We start from the raw sequence: 20,549 nt of genomic DNA on the forward strand, positions 1-20,549 counted from the left end.
AGAGAGGACGTGCAAGTTGCTGCTGTGGCTGAATGCTCCCATGACTTCAAGGCGTGCACCATTGCTGAGAACACTGGAATCAGCGGTTGAAAGCAGTATTTGTGTCTGCCAGTATTTTTTCTTGATTAAGTAAATCTAAACCAGTACAAAGAGCACGAGCCCAGAACAGAGCTTCTGCAGCAACCATTGATCCATTCACCAACTACCTTTGCTTGAACAAGCCCTAAGTGATAGATCTTGTGCATGTGATCTACAGAAAAGGTCTCTTGTGCTCTTTTTACAGAGCTTTTTTTTTTTTTTTAACTTCAGAAATGTCTATCAGGCTCTGCCTCCATCTATCAGGGCAAAGAGATAGTTATGCAGCAGCTTCAGGGCCTGCCTTCAGCAGACCAATTTGCTGCTTAATCAACCGTGAAGGAGGTTATACAGGCTGCTGACTCCCACAAGGTCTGAAATCTGTTACCCCCTGCGTCCCTCATCTGCTGGTAAGATTTAGAAGTACCCTTTTCATTCTTTCAGCAGTCAGACTTCGTAAAGATGAAGCCAGACTGAACGCAGTTCCCCACATCCAGCACACAGAGTAAGATTTACGGAGAAACAGAAAATCCCATTACTAAAATCTATTTTTGCAATAAATCTAGCCTGTGCCAATCAGTGAAGGCAGTCACTGAATCTGAGTTTTGGAAGAAAATAATCTTTTATAGGATGTTGCAGATTTGTCAGGTATTTTAGAGTTGGTTGCAATTTGGCTATTTTTTTGCAACAGAGGACACGGTGGGGAAAGCAGGTGCTCTGAATGGCACAAATCAGAATACCCTATCAGATGACCAAAATGTGAAAAAAGAGTATGTATCTGCTTCTTTATGCTAGAGGGGACTTTTATATTAGAATGACAAACATATTTTCTTCTGCTTTGCCGAGAAAAGGTTGATTTGGAGAACTTGAGCCCTTTGATGTGTATATTGACCTTGCATTATAAAAAAGTGACTTCAAAATACTTTTCCTTCATACTGAATTATTTACAAGGCTACATTTAGTAGTGATACTCAAGGCTACATTTAATTGTGATACTCAATACTTGTTCTTTTCACAGGGATGAGAAAAGACCTCGCTGGGCACCACATCTTTTGCCTTCCCTCTCTCCATGCTTTTCAATCCAGACAGAGGTCTCTCAAAGCTGGCAGAACTGGTTGGAGATTTTTTTTCCCTGCCTCATCTACCAAATGGGAGAAAATAACCGATAGGTTGGCTAAGTCAGTTGACTGAAATCTTGTCCAGTGTGGAGTGGTGAAATGGGAAAAGCTAATTTAACCCAGTATGTCACAGGCTGTGGACAGTCCAGAGGAAGGTGTTTTTTTTTTCAAATTAGTTTATGCAACATTATCTGAAAACTAAACTGAAAAGGGCCTCTATCAAGGCAAAAAACAGTAGTTACAATGGTACTTCTGGCTTCAGTGGAGTGGAAGTGCTTTTGCCAGTTTGACCTGCTGGCATTTTTGCACCTAGGTCTGCTCAGTTCTGTCAAGGTCTGCTGTCACACTGCACTCTTAGGCCTGTCCTGTGGAGAAACACTTGCAGGTGCTCTCAGCTGGCAGGATGATGTGGCAAGACAAATAAATACCACAGGGCCACCATCAACACTTTTCCTCAAAGGCTCTGATACTCTATCCTTTCTTCAGATGGTGTAACACTGCTAGGTTTCCACACATATAGGAGTCTTTTTGCCATAGATTTATAACTCAAACAACAAACGTTGTGAACTGAGAAGAAACCACTGGTGTGGTGGGAAGGGAGCTCACGTGGAGGTCTCTCCCTTGATGGCTGTGGGACCCGAGGGGTACTGTTTGCCACAACATGCTGTAGCTATTCATGGCATGGCTTTCCCCAACTTGCTTCACTTACTTTGTCGGCGGCTGTGAGTCGTGTCCAGGGTTTGTCTGCCCTCCTATCGTAGTCCTGTGCGTCTGCCACTTCCACGTAGTCACTGAAGCGGATGAGGATCTTCCTCTCACGCAGCTCTTCTACCGTAGGCCTTTGACTCAGCTGCAGGTTTGAGGAAGAAGTGCAAAAAACCATCAGGACTTCCCTTCTTCCCTGCAAAGTGCTGTTTTGTGATCTGTTTTACTACAACCATCATTGTCATACCAAGAGGGTTCAGATATTCCTGGTACTGTTGTTTTTATATAAACTTTCACAGACTTGCTACCTGGGAGATTTTCATCCCACCTTGCTTCTGGAGCAGCACACTGTTGTTTGGGTAGCAGCTGTGGCTGGAGACCCTGATTCCTGGTTAAGGTTGATCACCCCTGGCAGAAATTAGATGTAATGTAAGAAACATAGTGCACCAATGTGTAAGGAAGAGATGAAGGCCACAACATAACTTCAGACAATCTGTACACTCCCCCGCCTTGAGCTGCTGTGTGTGCTTTAGTACTGCCTGAGAAGAGTTAGCCACAGGAACAGAGCATTTCCTGCCCTGAATTATATGCAAAAAGTGATGAACAACTTTCCTTACCATTCTGACACTCCACAGACTTGTCCTTATGTCCTGAAAAGGCAGGCAGGATGATGACTATTGCTCACTGAACTTTTCACTTTGTGCTGCAGCTCAATTTTATGTCACAGCATATTTGACTTGAACAGTTTATATTGCATACTACAAGCCAAAGAAGAAGTTACAAGGGTGGATTGTATCATGTCAAGAAAGCCTCTTCACTGTTCCAAAGCCAGTTCTTTCAAATTCCACAGCAGAATGGGCAGCCACAGTCAAAAATATTTTCTCAAATTAGAAACAGTAGTGTGCTGGTAGTCCACGTATTGTCCAGCCAGTTACATGGCCAAGGACAGATACTGGTTTTGGGGGATCAATTCTCCTTGGATGCACAGCTTGCTGGTTAGTGTCAAGTGGAATTACACAACTGTTTCTGAAGAAAGGTACTACAGATGTGTGCACATGGATGTACATAAGCTGCTAATCCTCCATTAGTGAAACATCTGTAATCATATTTCCTGGAAAAACAATCACATCCTGCTAACAATTAGCTAGACAGTGTATCATGCTATCATTAGAAAAAGTTTACTTTGCAATACTTCACTCTTGTGACTAGTGAAAAGTTAAGTAGATAAAACACTTGAGACTCTTTTCTGCAAAGGTAATTAGGCTCCTGAATGCAATTCCACTTAAATCCCAAATTGAGTCTCTCAGGTCCCTGCATTTCATCTCTCAGATGAATATTCTGAATTAAGACTCAAACCAGACAGGATGCTAAGTAGAGGATGAAAAACTTGTGAGAGCACAAGAAAGAAGCCTACTTCCCTCCATCATCCAGGTGCTGATGCAAGTTTGTTCACCACCCCACCCCAGCCTGCCTCTGCATTTAAGTTCCTGCATGATTGGCCTTGCAATGGATAGTTGCCTCACTCTTCTCTTGAGAGGGTTGTTCCTGGAGGTCACAGCGGGGCTGCTTTCCTTACACAGATAGTTCTGAGTTCTCACACACAAAGCAGGTTCAAACTTACGTAGAGAGTCTGCAAAGCTGCGCTAATGTCCCATCTCTTTGCTGCTCAGGAGAACAGGAGCCATGCTCTACCCCTCCTGGCTACAGCTGAACTATTTTGCACACATAGAATAGCGAGAAATCATGTGAAAAAAAAAAAAAAAAGTGTATCCAGGAGCACTACTCTACACTCTGCCATGTAATGCCCTTGCCTAGGACAACAGACATTGATCAAGTTGCAGCTTGGTGATTCATGTATTGCCTCCAAAGCCATTTTAAGGTAAATTACAAAATTTAATAGGGGAAAAAAAACTCCTTGCTGTTTTGAAAAAGAACAAATTAGAAACTTCTGAATATTGCAAAGATCTTAAAACTAGACAGCTTTCTCATACACACCATCTTCTGTGGGAGGCATGAAGATTCATGGGAGGAGCTGCTTCGCATGTGTTTGTCACCCAGGATTTAAAAACTTCCTCTTATTTCCTCCAACAGCATCCCAAGAAAAGCCCCATTTAATATGTGTTCAGGCCAGCCATACTCTAGTCAGTCAAAGAGCACATTTATGCTGAGGTCAGCAAGAAGCATGCCTTTCTGAACTTAGACACCATGTTTTGGTCACCTTTGTTTTACAAGCAAAATGCATATACAGCAGGAATAATTTAAATAAATAAATAAATAAAGTCAGAAAAAACAAAGGGTGCAATAAAATAGATTGAAACATGTATAGATTTAAAAATATAATTTTTCACTCTTCATACAAAACAGAATTGCTTCTTCATCCTGCAACCCTGATAGCTAAACCTAAGTTACCTGCAAGCCATATACACAGCACAATTAATAGATGGGCTTTTAACAAAAGCAAGAAATACAAACTTGTACCAGGCCTGGTGTATAACCATAATTAATGCTGTGAGTGAGGCTTCTCCCTGTCCTACAACTCCTATCGAATGTGATTTCAAATGGCTAGGTTTTTCTATCAGCCCTAGTACTAGAAGCTGGCAAATTTGTTGGCACTGATGCATTATTATTCAGATAGCATGGCAGAATTTTTCTTCCAATTTTTCTTTTAAATCTATGCTCAGGCTATGCGAATAGAGAAAATCTTTGTACTAAAATGATATTACGATTACAGCCAAACGTTTCAAAGGGTGAGACTCCATCTTTACTTCCATCATCTGCTTTTTTTTTTCTTTTTTTTTTTTTTCCTTACAACAACATGAATTAAGGATGAATCACCAATATTATCTGTACACTTTTCAGCTTTTATCATTTCAGGACAAAGCCTAGACTCTACTTGAAATCAGAATGGGATTGTTTCTTTAATAAAATGTTGTATTACATGAAGTATGATGACATCAAGAAAATATTAAATCCTGTCAATTTAACAGTGTTTCTAAATGTCTACAAGGGAAACAGGAACTCCTATAAGCTTTTCAATCTCTAAGAGGCTTTTCAAAAAATGACTGGCTCTATTTCACAGCTTCTGTCAGCTCTCGACACTAGCTGACTCTTGTGTTTGTGCTCATCTTAGTGATGAGCAAGTTTTTCCACAGGCGAAGGCAGATGACTGCTGATACACTACAACATGCCAAGCCAACGTCTAGGTGGCATCAAGCATGCAAGAGCACCAAGAGCCACTGAGGCATTGGTACTTTTGCTGGCAATGTAAATTTACTACTGGTATTTACTTAAATAGAGCACCAGGGTCTTTAACAGCTGATATGGCTTCTGTGGTGCCCTGGGTCTGGGTTAAAATCACAGAAATAATGGTGAATGTTGAGCACCATGTAATAAATGAGACAAACCTGAGGTAAGTTCTTGTGTTCACAACTGCACAAAAACAAGTTAGGTGCATCACTCACATGTTTCACAGCACTGAAGCTCACTGCATCCCTTCACTGGGTGTGAAGAATGGTGCACATAGTTAGTCATACATGAAAAATTGTCAAGTGCATAAGCACACTATGAAATTTCAGTGTTAATGTGCATTTTTCATTCTTAGATGATACCTGAATGCAACACAGACTAAAAGCTAATTATTCTCTTCCTCTGAAGTCATATGACTACTAGACATTATTTTTAGCTGCCCCGCCTTTGCTTCAGAAACATGCAAACAGTGTAATTTCAAGTAGTTGTACACCCTATTACAGTGGTGGTTTCCATCTCTGTTCCCACTGAGCTACTGGGGCAAGTGAAAATCAGAGATGTGGGAGGTATTGCCACAGGTGTGGACAAGCCCCATGGTTGGTAATAACATCAGACTCCTGACATGAAGCCATGAGGACTGTAAACAAGTTAGAAGGAACAAAGAAGGGTGATTCAGGAGAGGCCTTGCTGTCTCAAACTGCTTGTTCTCCAACCCTTATGACATGGAAGTTGTTAAATGTTTGGTGTTGCTGGGCAAAGTTGTTAACCAATGAATAGCTAGTGGGAAAGTATCTCTGGTAGAGACAATGGTATAAGAAGGGAGCCTGTCCTCAATAAAGTAGTTGAAGTTATTGATCCCTAAAGATGATAGCCTGGTGTCCGTGTGGTCATTATGCCACAAATGGTGCCCAAACAGGGACATGAAGAACAGGAACATGAAGAACAGGAACAGACAAGCTAACAGAACAGGGACAAAAACAAAAAATGAATGAATAGGGACAGGCTTGCCAAACAGGGACCAGGACAGGAACAAGGACACTGATCACCTCATGAAGATAGGTTTGGCTGAACACAGCAAGCTGAAAGAAGCGGATCCTGTGCTGAAAGTAAGCTGAAGCTGAGAGAAGCGGACTCGCGCATACAACTGCCTCTCAGTGGCCGAAGGTAAGCAGCTGTGTGTCACAGGGAATTGTATGTTCGTAGAAACAAAGAATGTCCTGGGAATCTTCCTGCTTATTCCCTCTATTACGAATCAGACAGTTTATGATCTTGAAACATGGGACCAAATTGGGGTCAGGCTTTGGGACTCTACTACTGAAAATGACAAGGTTGTGGCAGGATTGCTCGGCACCTGGCGAGCAGTCTCTGAGGCTTTAACAAGCCATGTGGGACCACAATCAGAAACGTGTGGTTTGCCAGATAGTGAAGGAGCTGCAGGCTCGTCTGCCAATCTGCCTGCTATGCCATAGGCATACCTGCTCCTACAGCCATTGCAGGCCTTTGCTGTTACGCTGCCTGGTGACCTGGATGTGCCTTTTGATCCAGGCCCTATAGGCCCTGAAAAGACCCCTGTTTTTCTTCAATCTGGGAGGAATAGGATACACAGGACCTGAAGGCCGAGTTGCTTAACAACTTACAGTGAGACATGTCCCCACGACTAGCCCCTGGAACTTGCTGGTGTTTGTAATCAAAAAGTGGAATGGAAAGTGGGGACTGTTACATGATCTGAGAAAAATTAATGAAGTCATGGGAGATATGGGAGCATTTCAACCAGGACTGCCATCTCCAATTATGCTTCCCCAGTCATGGACATTAATAGGGTTGTTTGTTACACGTTTGCCAGAATTCAGAAAACTTTGCTATGTTTATGTTTCAATTGATACCTTTTCTGCCTGTATTTTTGCATCCGTACATGCAGGAGAAAAGGCAAAGGATGTGTGTAAACATATTCTGTCAGCTTTTGCGACATTAGGAATCCCAAAAATGATTAAAACAGATAATGGACCAGGATATGTGGCCCCCGCAACCCACTTTTTTTCAACACTGGGACATTCAATACCTGATGGGTATACCCCACTCTCCCATAGGTCAAGCAATCATTGAACGGGCCCATGGTACCCTAAAAGGTATGCTTCAAAAACAAAAAAGGGGGAGTATGGGTATGACCCCCTAGGAAAGGATAGCTAAAGCATGCTATGTTCTTATTTTTTTAAATTGATGGACAGAGGAAGGTCCTTCAATTAATAAACATTTTAATCATAATACCTTGAACTCAGTTAAAGAAAGGGTGCAAGTCATAGTAAAAAATTAAAGCACCAATCAATGGGAAGGGCCCTACTCTCTAATAACTTGGGGCTGAGGGTATGCTTGTGTTTCAGCAGGAGCCAGTCCTAGATGGGTGTCAGCATGATGGGTCCGTCCAGCTGTCTCATCATCTGCTTTAACATGATCACAGCACTCTCCTCCATGGTTTGGATTCCAGCTCAAAACAGTGTATGGGAAGGTCCTGCTGGCACATGCAGGACCCACAAACAGTATCTCCAGGAGCTGGAGGGGCAGCCAGAGCCCCTTGGCTGGGCAGCACTTAGTGCCTGCCTCTCCCAGGGATGTGGTTGCAAAGTTTGTTAAAGATAGTTTTTCTCTGTGTCTTAATTTGTGTTAATCATGCTTTCTTTGTCAATAAAGAAGGAGGAGATGTGGGAGTATCGCCATGGGGGTTGACAAGCCCCATGGTTGGTGATAACATCAGACTCCTGACATGAAGCCATGAGGACTATGAACAAGTTAGAAGGAACAAAGAAGGGTGATTCAGGAGAGGCCTTGCTGTCTCAAACTGCTTGTTCTCCAACCCTTATGACATGGAAGTTGTTAAATGTTTGGTGTTGCTGGGCAAAGTTGTTAACCAATGAATAGCTAGTGGGAAAGTATCTCTGGTAGAGACAGTGCTATAAGAAGGGAGCCTGTCCTCAATATAGTTGAAGTTATTGATCCCTAAAGATGATAGCCTGGTGTCCGTGTGGTCATTATGCCACAGAGACAGAGCAACCAGCTCAAGATGACCTGGGAGGCCCGTGGCACAGCTACGAGCAGAAATATGATGCACTGAATCCTATGCCAGTGCTCTTGCTGTAAAAAAAATAGCCCTTAAATCCACAGCTTACACCACATAGCTAATATATAGCCATACATCTACATATATTTACATACATAAACACACACACACACAATACTCAATGCAATAAGCCAAAGTGTAGATACGACCATAATAAATGGAAAGAAAAGGATAGACAGAGGGTTGTTTTTTTGTTTGTTTGTTTTGTTTTGTTTTTAAGCTAATAATAAAAGCTACATTATTTGTACTGCTAGAAACTACACTGCCTTCTTTTCATGCCATTGCACAGACTTCTGAACTGCTAAGCACTGTGGTCTGTCAGTATGTCTGGACTACACAGAACACCCTTAAATCTTAATGGCAGTGATAGCTGGGCAGACAGCTTTGCAGAACAGACTCTCTTAAGTGCGTGTCCATTCAATGTCAGTTCATAAGAAGGGTACAGCTCACCTGAGATCTCACCCTGAAGCTTATTTTTATGGCCCGTGAGTTATGGTCTCTTGGGTCAAAATTACTTAATGCTGCACAGTCCTTCCAGTCCTCCCAGGTGTTAGAAACACTGCAGAATTTGGAAAATTTTCAAGGGTAACGTGGGAGGTATTTTAAGGCTGAAGTTTTCTTAAAGGACTTGGAGCCATGATAAGGGTTTCATTACAAAAATACGGCAAAAAGACTGGTATGTTTCTGAAGTACGACAAAGAGTTTTTTTCCACTTCTGTTAATGTCAGAGGGGTGATTCACTTTTTCTGGGTGTGCCACCTGGGCATATGCATTTCTATTTAACTATTTGTGACGATTTGTGAGTTGAAGGAGAAAGACAAAATGTTATTGTGAATCAGCGCATTATTTTAGTGTGAATGGGGATGTAAACTGTTTTTATGGGAGAGGAAACTTTCCTCTATATTTTGAATCATTGGAGGTAAAAATGGGCATACATGTATTACAATCTTTGATAGTAAGCTAATTTGCAAGGGAAATTTTAACACAAAACCCTTTGTGCTCAGGATGGGAAACGAAGCAAGCTAAAGCACTCTGGTCACCAGGTAAAGTGGAGGGAGATGTTTTGCCATTCTGGTCTTGAGGTGTGAAACAGTAAGTTTGCTCTACTTCAGCCACAATAAAGCTTGTTGCCTTAGCACTTCATTGTTACCTGCTTTGTTACCTCACTGAAATATTATGGCTATTCTTTATGGAAGAAACCAAAGTGAAAAATTACAGAACCTAACTATCAATGCACACAACCCTCTCTCCCCTTTGCTCCGCACCTTTTGTGATGTGACATATGAGCAGGATATATGAAAATGCCCTGAAGCTCTTTTTCCTCTTTGACTAAATGTTGTTTATCCAAATTAGCAGCTAACCTTTACTGTTTTCTGGCCTTTTTCCCCCTTCCTCTCACCTCCCTCTGACTAGTCACAAATCTCTCAAGAGTTTATTATTTTAAACACTCTGTGCTGATGCAAGCCAGTGGAGGTCAATCAAAGAAAAGACTGAACAGCAAGACATTTCCCAGGGAGGCTCCAACTTGCTCTCCAGTGAATAGAGAGTTTAAGTTGTACTGGCACAGGAATTTAATGGGAGCAAAGATTTCAGGCTATTGCATGGGTTTTAAGAAACAGCCACACCTCATTACTTTCCTTGTTACTACTGCTATGAGATTTTTAGTTTTGGAGCTAGACCTCAGTGAAAGCTCAGGTATTGACAGTGGGGGATAGGAAGCAGTAAACAGCTCTGGGGAACAGGGAACATGATACTGTTTGAGAGAAGAGAAAGTAGAAAGAGTTTTACTCCTGTTTGCATGTGGTTTGTGACATGTTCTGTTAACCCAGGTGATGACTCTGTGTATGTAATGGAAGTCCTCAGGAGGAGTTCAAGCTCATGCTAACTGCCTTGGTGCTGGGCCAAAATCATCATACTTAAGAGGGGATAAATTCTTAATTGTATTTTCTGGGGACCCATCTATCCTTGTGAAAGGGAAATGGATACAACACTTCTCCCAGAGGACCTCTGAACATTCACACTCCTGTAATGGGCTTGTGGGGTGGCCGAGACCAGTGCTCAGAGAAATCTCCTATTTACATCTGTCCCCTCAAATGATACAAGTCCATGTGCCCAAGGCTGCCAGTGGGGCTCCAAGGGAGGGAGCACGGGGTGCAGAACCCACCATAGGCACTCAGATGGCAGGCAAATACATTTCAAATACATTTCATCTCTACCTCCTCTGGTAGGAGGGCAACAAGTTACTGAGAAACTGTACCAAGCAACATTTGCCTTGTTTTTGCTGTTTGAATGGCAGCTATTCTCTTTCCCTAGTATATTCAGAGTAAGATGAGTCTAAGAGGATGAACAGTGCTTAAAAGGACAGCTTGCTAAAGGTCACCTGACTTCTTTAATTTTTTTTTTAGAAATTTCCTGTCCAGATGATGAATTCAACTTGGTATTTATTGCTGACTTTAATATGACATCTAGATCTAGCAAGGTAATCTTGGTTATTACAGTATGTCGAGTTACAACTTATCATCATCATACTGTAACAAAATGTGATTGCTGAAGGAATTTAAAAAATGGCTTTTTAATGGATGAGGAAGTGGGCTGTACCCTTGGAATGATGCTATTTAAAACTGGGGACAGTAGCAATATCTATAGTGCAAGGTCAAAAGTCTTTTCATTGGCTTCTGCAGAACCCCCTCCCCTCTTGTTACCAACCATAAATGGTTACAAAAAGGCAATGTGGCATACTTTCCTTATGTTGAATTCACCCTGTGGGCGTGTGTGCGCATAAACACTCAGCGCAAGCAGAGAGGTCTGCTGGGCAAAACAATTGACATGCTCAATTAAATTTCTGCTTGATCTGAGGTTTAAAATCCTTTGGTAATAAGACTTCAGTACAAATCAACAGAAGGAGCCTGCCACTCTTGTAGACACAACACTTTTGGGACATATTGGAGTTTTAGGTTAGATGTTAGGAAGAACTTCTTCACTGAAAGGGTTGTGAGGCATTGGAACAGGCTGCCCAGGGAAGTGGTGGAGTCACCATCCCTGGAAGTCTTCAAAAGACGTTTAGATGTAGAGCTTAGGGATATGGTTTAGTGGGGACTGCTAGCGTTAGGTCAGAGGTTGGACTCAATGATCTTGAGGTCTCTTCCAACCTAGAAATTCTGTGATTCTGTGATATTCATGAAAGACAGAACTGAGGGAATAACAACAATTTTGCAGGATTAGCTAGGTACTTGGCATTTCTAGTTGTTATCTATCCATTTACACACTTTATTCACTTCTTTCCTCTAGAGATCACTGATCTTCTATGACAGTATATTTGGCAGGTGAGAACAAAATTTGCTTTTAGATCAGGCCTGTGTTTCTTCCATTAAAACTACAATGTGTCACTAGAACAATTTAGAACAGTTTAAAAAGTAAGCAAAATCAAACAATGTTAAGTCATGTCGCATGTTCACAAACATGCTGGAGGGTAAAGAAAATATCTTTTTCTGGTACAAAGCCAAAAAAAGGCTAAAAGGTGTGTGAGCTGGAATATCACTATGATCACTGAAGAGCAGACTGCCAGGGACTTGGACTGACTTGTTGCTACATGAAAGCACAAACAAGACCAAGGAAAGAAAACTCAAAAGTCTGCTGAGGTATCAGGGAGCATAGGCTGCAGCAATGCTATAGCTGCCTGGGCATTTTTATTTAGCATGTAGGTGTGGCCTCCATCTGCAACAGGCGATTCATTTGCTTGGTACCTTTCCTACAAAAGAGCAGAGGATGGAAACTACATGGTGATAGTGCAGAATACCTTAGCAAGCTTCCACTTGTAAGCAAGCAGATTAGGTATGGGTAGCTTTGCTTTTCATCTATTACAGCTGTTCATCTCATGGCACAAAGCTTTGAACTGGATTCCTGTACGTTTACCCTTCAATATACAGGGAAATTGAGAAACTGGTAAAATAGCATTTCTAGCCTTTGCACAGAGCTTAAGTCCCACTAAACCTCTGCAATGCAGTTAGGTTCCTTTATTTCAGACAGCCTATGAGAGGATATGAGAACATCCTTGCCATTGTTGTCAGGAGTTTAAGTGTTTTAAAAATATTCTTGTAGCTCTCTGGGCCACATTCTTGGTTCCTGCAGACAAACACAGTATCACTCAGTTGGTAACACAGAACTCTGCTGATTTACATGAGCTGAGAATAAAGTCTGAGATTTTTAATCATGAAAGAAAATAGTCCAGCTCTCTGAATGTAACCTCTGCATATATATTCACAGTCCTGTCATTCTTTACAGCGTAAAAGCTTGCAATCATGTAGGCCAAAAAGACTAAGCTACCTAAGAGCATACAGCAAGGGACTGGTGCGGCTCTGCAAGCTTGTGAGTTTTTACAGGACTTTCTCCAGCTCTGTAGGTGAAAAATGTGTGTAGTGACATAAATGTGAGTAGTGACATAAAGTTTATCTGCAGTAATAGGATAGATAGTTGACTATGTATATTGGGGCATCTGTGGACATTTGTACCAGCTAAGAAACTGAACATGTATATCTGAAATTACTGTTCTTCAGTTTTAAGAGCAAATGACTTTCAAATGGGGGGAAAACCAAAACCAAACAATGCTGTTTACTTCATCCTTCCCTGCTGATACAAGATTGTTTTCTGCACTATACACCATTTTCCAGGTGTTTGTCTCTATTTAGTTGAAATGCCAAAAATGTCAATCTCCCCTTCTAGAAAAAGTCTATTTCCCAGGTAAATGCTTTTTAAGGTGGAATTCTCAAATGCAATCTACATTGTTTTAATTTTGCTCTCTTCTCATAATGGCTTCCAAAGTCATTACATTTACAGAGAGCAAGGTTACATCAATGCTAGGTTGTGCACCCTTCACTGTGCACCCTTCTGTTTTAAATACTAGATCTTCTTTTCATAGGCCTCAAAATGTTACTGTTAACAGACTGTAAAACATTTCCTTTCACTGTTTGTGGACTTAGACCCTGTAACAGAGGTGATTTCTTTTGAAGATTATTTTTAAGACCGGTTTCACACTCTACTTTTGGAAATGGTGCTGTGGAAAAGAAAAAAGGCAAATAATTGTGCAGTAAGGAGAAAGTTATGGTAGTGACTTAACAGGATCAAAGCTGCTCCTCACCTTACGTGTTAATCTTCTCTTTATCTCTCGTTTTTCCTCCTGCTCCTCTTGCTCATTCCGGGCTGTAAAAAATTTACAAGAATCTCAGGCTGCAGACTTATAAGACATCCACAGTATGCAACAAATAAGCCTCTCTATCTGCATATGAATGTTTCAGGACTTCTCTGATAAACAGCATGCCCCTCTAGGACCGGTGAACCTCCTTGACCCTTAGCTACCATGCTTCTTCACACACATCATAAAAGATCTACACAAGCTTCCTTTCCCTATGCTGGCACGTCTTCATGTGTCACTTTGTCAAAGGGCCAGGCAATGAGTCAGTCCTTCAGAAAACATTATCTAGCCCACAGGTCTGGTGGCCTCATGGGGCTTAGCTATGATATGGCTGGACTCTGAGAGGTCAACAGCTGGAAAAGGAACACATGCTTTTTTTTTTTTTTTTTTTTTTTTTTTTCCTCTACAGAATGAGAATAGAAAGGAAGTTCAGAGCAGGGATGCCAAACAAAACCTGCAACTTCCCATGTCCTGAGCAGAATGAGTTGAGAGTGTTTTACCTTCCTTTGTGAGCCTTCACATCACCCTATAGGAATGTAAAAGCACATCCTAGGGGAATCTGCTTTCAACATTAGGCCAAAAGATCATGTGCTACAAATTTTTACCAAGGCAAGCCTCAACCATTACCACTCAAGAGGGCCATAACATCTGACAACACTACCTCTTCTTCAATTTAGGGACAGGCTGTCATACACGTCTTTGTGCTGAACTTTATTGAAAGTCAATAAAATCACAGTTTTCTAGGTACTCATGTCCTCAGTCAGCTAAGTTTCTTTTTTCAGTGTTTCATTGATGTCAGAATTGCTCGTTACTCAAATCAAGCCCATGCACAGTAGAGAAGAAAAAAGACAACTCATCTACAGGTAGCCTGTGCCCCGGTGTGATTTGGTTTTCACTCAGGCAGGACTAACTCTCTGAAGGGAAGATACAGACCTCCAAGGCCACTTTGGGGTACAGGGCTTCAGCTAAACAGCTCAACTTTGGACTAAATTAAATCCAGGTTCAGAGACTATGTGGGCAAAGTCGCAGAGTAGGCAAGAAGGAGGGCTAGCAGCCAGGTTTCTTGCTTCTCAGGACAAGAGAGTTGACATTCCTTACAAGGTCCATTGTGATTGCCCACTGACTTCAGCAGGACTGGGAATTCTTCTCTGAAGCAGACAAAGAGTCTGTCAATGGTATGATGGCTTACAATATGGCTGTTATCTTTAAATGTAATTTTTTCAAACATACTGCTAGCGTTTTCTGAAGGAAGGAAACTGATAATGGAGTAAAAAGATCAAAGACAGTAGGGACTTACAAATGGGTTTTTAAATGATAACTGGAATACCTACACTGTTAAATATGTTTTTCAATGGTTCCTGTCCCTAGTGGGCTGGACTATCTTCTAGAAATTTCTCTTCCAGCAATTTTGTTCTTCCTTTCATGTCTCAGAATTGGAGGAGCTGGCATTACACTCACAGGAACAGGGCCATTAATAAATCCTTGTAAGATTAGGCAGAGAGCATGCTAAATGGAGTCCACATGGCATCTGGGCAGAACTGAAAGCATCTGAGGAGTTATGTATAAAATTTAGTCAAGGCAGTTCATTTTTGTATTTGGCATGCAATGCTTTTCTTTTCTCCTCACTTCTCAGCACAGCCATCCACCTTAAGAGACAGCCAGGCAGGCTGAATATCTCAGTCAGGTAAAAGCTGGGAATTAGAAATACATTCTCTGTAAACAGAAAGTCCTATTTGTTTAATATTAATTAGGGTCTGCTGATCTTGTGAAACTACAGAACTGTTGTTTTTTTTTTTGTTCAGGAGATGCTTTGTTCCTCTAGGGGTGTGTGGGGACACAATTTTCAGGCCTAAGTTCTGTGCCAGTGTGAAATGTCCCCCAGTACAGCCCGAGACCATCAGAGACCACCTAACCATCATTTTTGTGAGTAATTTATCTAAGCCTGAATGTACCAGGTAGACAAGTGAAGTACTTGTATCCATCACAGAAGTGGTACTGGAGGATCCAGATATTCTTCCTCGTACAGTAATAAGCCCTGTAGGTGTTAACTGCAAAAAGAGCTGTTCAGTCTTCATGCTAATCCTGCAGGTCTAGACCTCTCTGCACTGTGTGCTTTTGTTATAAGAGACAGTGGGTGCATTTCAGTGAAGGACCCTTCAAGGTACCATTTCCCCTGCTTTTGGTTTCCTTGCTGTGGCTGCTCATTGCTTCTACCAGTGAGTAGTGGTATTTGTACAGTGGACTCTTTGCCCTTGTAATTCAATAAAGACAACCAGCTCAAGAGTATCACAGCAGCATGGAGCTAGGAAGCAATCATTGCACATATAAAGACTCGACGCATAACTGCATTTTGCCTTGTTTCTTCCCATCAGAACTGGCAATAATGTGGGTACACATGCCATAGGAACACCATGGTACTGAACAAGACAACTACATCAAGGAAATTTTAGCTTTAACCGCAGAGGAAATCCTACTTGAGAGCATGCTTCTTTTTTTTTTTTTTTTTTTGGCATGTTATGAACTGGGCTTTTGCAAACAGCTTGGCCTGCTTATGCAGATAATTTATATTCTTATTATTGCACTCCATGTCTCTTTTTCCCTAAGCTCCATGATATTTATCTAATTTCCTTTCTTAGAAATCTACGTGAAAGACATGAAACAATTCTGTATAGAACAGACACTATTTATATTTACTTGTTCAGAAGTGGAACATTTTTGTGTATTTTTAAGATCAATTAAGACTATTTTAACTCTGTGTTCCTTGTCCTGCTGTACTTCACCAAAAGTTGGGATGTCTTGGAAATACTACATTACTTTTTGCTGTAATTATGAAGCTGTTTGTCTACCAAGACTGAAATTTTGGGGCAAATCTGTGCTTAGGAAGTAACCATGTTACAAAAATTCCATTTAGGAAATAAAATATAGTTCTGGATTCAGGGTAATGTTTTCAAACACATCCATGTCATTTAGGAGCCTTTCTTCAATTGATAAGGAAACCAATGTGACTCGGGATAATTCCCCTGAACTACAAGACAACTTGGATCACCTATGTGACTGCAGCACTTTGCAGTGTGACCTTTGTGAATCTCTGTAATGCACCCAGCTTTGGTGATGCTACTTCTCTGCTGATGCTGGTTCAAACACTGCAACCAAAGCAGCTGCCCGAGACCCACTCCGCACTTACCCCAAACTACTGACAGCCACTCTCACCAGTGCCAGGGTTGTGATTAATGGTCACATACCAGTGCCAGGCGCTGCATGACATGTATTGGTTCATGCTGGTGGCCAGAGCCAGGATGACAACACGTGCTGCCCATGGAATTGATCTCTGTCCCCCCTTGCCTGAACGTGGTGTCGAGTCACGTTGCATGCTCCCACCCCTCTTCCAGCTGTTCTGCAACCCACCTCAAGGCAATCACAACTGGATATGCCACCAATTCCCCTGTTTCTGCCCTCTTGAAGACTGATTTCTCCAGCTGCTGGAATGGGAGGTAGGAATAGATGGTAGCAGTTGTTTGAAGGCAAATTATGGACCTACTTAAGGAGACACTATGGTGTTTTAAGGTACCAGTCAGGAATACTTTTTTCTGTATTCACTTTTTTTAAATTTCCCTGGAATGATTGATATGCTAACTTTAAAAGAACTTATTTCTTCTGTTCTCTATTTCCAAAGAAGCAACATCTTGATAGACAGTTTGTAGGTTTTTTGTTGTTGTGTTTTTTTGTTTGTTTTTTACATTCAAACACTTCAATGAGAATAAGAAATTGTCATTTTTTTTCCTATTCATTCATGAGATTACAAGATTTGTGCAAGAGTCAATCCTGCTTCTCTTGAAACTGGTGGCAATGTATCTAGTAACTTAACTCAGCTCAGGCTCTCTGAATGTTAGTCTGTCTCTTTAAAACATCATTTAATATTTTGAAGGTCTACCAGTAAGTTTTTGGCTGATTTAAAGGAAGAATTTCAGGGGAACATTTCAGGGGAATTATGCCAAGTAACATCAGTTTATTTTTTGAATTAAATAAAAATTCTGCTTAAGTCTTAAGATAGCTGTGAATGTTTTTAGGAAAATTAATCAAGCCATGCTCTAATGGCTTTACTAACTTATAACATGATGTTCATGCCTGTGTGACAGCAGCATAAAAAGTTTTTTCATAATGACCCTCTGTTTGGAACAGGACTTGCAAAAAAGATCCAGTGTTTATTTTCATTCCCATGGGCTGTTCATTCATTCACTGACTGTTCATTCACTGACTATGATTTTAATGACTTGTTTCTACAGGTATAAATGCTGCTATAGACTTGCACACTTCTTGCATTTATGATGCACCTTATTGTTATTCATGATGCACATACAGCATAGCTGATGTTTTATAAAACACACACACAATATATATCTGAACTAATGCAATCTAGCTGGATTCAGATTAAATGTCAGTAGTATCAGGACTTACGTTTCAGAATGTTCCTCTGCTCCAATTCTTCAGCAGTCGGCCTTTGGCTCAGTCGTCTGCGAAAAAAGCCCAAGATCAGTTTTTGGACCATATCACATCCTCCTCGGCTCACTGTCTTTAAGAGTTATTTTGGGGTGTGAAAGGCAGAGCAGAAAGCACTGACACTGCTCCATTATGTACTTGATAGGTTTGGACCATGTGTGACACAGACCATGTTTCGCTTTCACAGTTTCCTCTGTTTTCAACCCATGAAAGACAAGCTATATTATGTCATCTTAGGCACGGCACTCCCACCCCTATCCCAGGCAGAGCTGCTGAGAGCTAAGCTACACAGATGTCTTCACTTAATTTCCTTCCTCTCATGCCTGCTTCCTGACTCGCATGAGTATTTACAGCTAAAACCCAGCTAACCCTCTGCCTGCCCTCTCACAAGCCTCTTGACTGTGCCCAGTTTGTTTAAACAGTGTTTGAATATGCAGGCGGTCCACAGAAAAAACAAGGTACAGTTTGGCAGCACCAAGGGCCGAACAATAGCAGCCCTCCTCCTCCACACCCTCACTTCCCTCCTCCTTTCGTGACTTGTATTAAAGTTTAAGATGAACAATCAGCATGACTTGTAAGTCAACCTGTACAACAGAGTCACCACAAACACAATCTCATTACAGATGGAGGCCCTGAGTGCAGAAACAATGAATATTCAGAATACGAAGCAAGAGAGAGAAGCACAAAGGGGTATTAGGAAAACAAAGAAAACCACTGTGATGACATCAGAAGTCAACACTGTTGGGTCCGCTCCTACTCTGCTCCCAGTCAATATGAGTTTTATCAACAGTGCCAGTGACAGGACAGCGCCTTCTCTTCATTCAGACATGGCTGTTAAGAGAAGTTCCCAATCTGGGGTCCTGCTCTCTGTTTACCAACTGCTCGGCCAGTTGGCTCATCAGGTGCCCTGTGAGGTACCAGGTTCCGATAGGAACTGTGATATGAGCACTGGCTGCATGGCTTCCTCTTCTCTGACCAGTGCTTTCTACCCATCAGGGCCCAGAAGAAGCCCGCTGACACTGGGCTGGACAAGGGGTGTCTGACAAAGGCTCCTCAGAAGCTCGGTCACTGCTCAGAACTGTGCACACATCCCCAGCCCTCTCCAGAGCCAGGAGCTCATGTGTGCACCAGTTCAGTACCCCTGCTTCGCTCAGAGCAACCTTCTGACAGCCCTCACGCTGTGTATGGTGCATGAGGCTGAAGCACATGACATGTGTAGCAGCCTTACCTCCTGCATGAAGGCAGATGTTTGGGCACCTAATTTTACACATCCTGATGATTTCCACCAGCAGAGATGACACTAGCCACACTGCCTGTGGCACCGCTTTGCACCACTGAGACAAAACAGCAGAATATGGCTCTATTCCATCAGAGAATTTGGAGTGACTGGCTGTTTCTTTGCCATGGCAGATCGAACATTTACCTCATTGGAGAAGTGCTGATAGTGACAGAAACTCAGCCTTAATTCAGAAGTAAAGAATGCCTGTGAAGTACGTTGAAGGGCTATTTCAGTGCTTGCCATTACTGTTCTTAACATACAGTAGCTGTCACTTAATGGGATGCTTCACCTCAGTTCTAAGAAGAGATTAAAGCCACCTTATTTCTATCAGCACATGAGAATCAAGGAGAGTAGGTTGCCAAGTTTAGCCCCATTATGTACGTCTGCGGTGTGGGAATAAAAATGTTGTTTTTGCAGAGTTACATTGTTTAGAGGGAAGGAGTGTGGTATTGAGATATGCTTGCAGTGATAAGAAAGCTTAACAGACAACCTTGTAAAATGCAGACAACCAGAATCCTTAGAGCAATTAGGTGGAAATCACTGTGTAAGAAACATTGCCACCTCAAAGAGTATAAAAGTCAAACGAAATTTGACTTATAACAGGCTGGCAACTGAAAGCTATGTATTGTCTGTGGACCATCGGACAGGTTGTGAACTTTGATTACCCAGTCAATGGGGAAACAGAGGAGGGTCCCAGTCCTTGAGAGAAAAAAAAAAAAAAAAAGTATATAAACTGTGTTATGGAACTAGTAGGTGTGCTCCTGCTTGTGGGACGCCCACCATTGCAATCGCGAATAAATTACTACTTCACTGAGATCCTCGCCTGAGCCTAAGTTATTGGCTATGGAGTGTTTCTCACAGTAGGAACTGTACTATGTAAAGTTTTTAATACAGCACACTGTGACGCTTCTAAGGGGATATGTCAGAGGAATGTTAAGGACAGACTCCAGACACCCAGCATGCAGCTGTGCTTCTACAGAAACAAATATAATGCAACAAGCAAAAGGAGACATCAGCCTGAAAAGAAGGCTTCCAAAAAAGTCCTCCCCTTTCCCAAGAAAACGATGATTAAAAGACTCAGCTTACAGTTCTGGTGAGAATAGTTCACACTGGAGCATTTCAAACAAAAGGCAGAGGTTTTATCTATCCACATGAATGATTTACATAAAAGAGCAAGTCCTCCACGTATTTAGTTCCCTGTACCTGCTATGAAGTAGAAGCATTTAAACAAAGCTTTGACTTCACTGTGTCATTGCTTCCACACATGAGGATAAGGGTTTTCTCCAAGTATGCTCTCCGTATTATATGTATTCCCCATTCCTGTTCTGC

At 41.7% G+C, this 20,549-nt stretch overlaps 1 protein-coding gene and 1 long non-coding RNA gene across 12 annotated transcripts in view; one reads left to right on the forward strand and one right to left on the reverse strand.

The window, feature by feature from the left end:
* LOC311432935 overlaps positions 1 to 20,549 on the forward strand; it is a 162,831-nt gene that overhangs the window by 114,981 nt on the left and 27,301 nt on the right. The gene's annotated exons all lie outside the window — the stretch shown is intronic.
* PHACTR1 (phosphatase and actin regulator 1) overlaps positions 1 to 20,549 on the reverse strand; it is a gene marked incomplete at its 3' end in the record, with an annotated part of 439,651 nt that overhangs the window by 5,156 nt on the left and 413,946 nt on the right. For all 11 annotated transcript variants that reach the window (XM_084511511.1, XM_084511517.1, XM_084511521.1 and 8 more), the window contains 3 exons: positions 17,900 to 17,955; positions 13,391 to 13,452; positions 1,903 to 2,043 (listed from right to left, as the gene is read on the reverse strand). In XM_084511511.1, coding sequence (XP_084367637.1) covers positions 1,903 to 2,043; positions 13,391 to 13,452; positions 17,900 to 17,955 — 259 coding nt within the window. The remainder of the gene's footprint in view (positions 1 to 1,902; positions 2,044 to 13,390; positions 13,453 to 17,899; positions 17,956 to 20,549) is intronic.

This window comes from Aythya ferina (assembly GCF_964211825.1).
Source record: "Aythya ferina genome assembly, chromosome: 2".
Taxonomy (NCBI): Eukaryota; Metazoa; Chordata; class Aves; order Anseriformes; family Anatidae; genus Aythya; species Aythya ferina.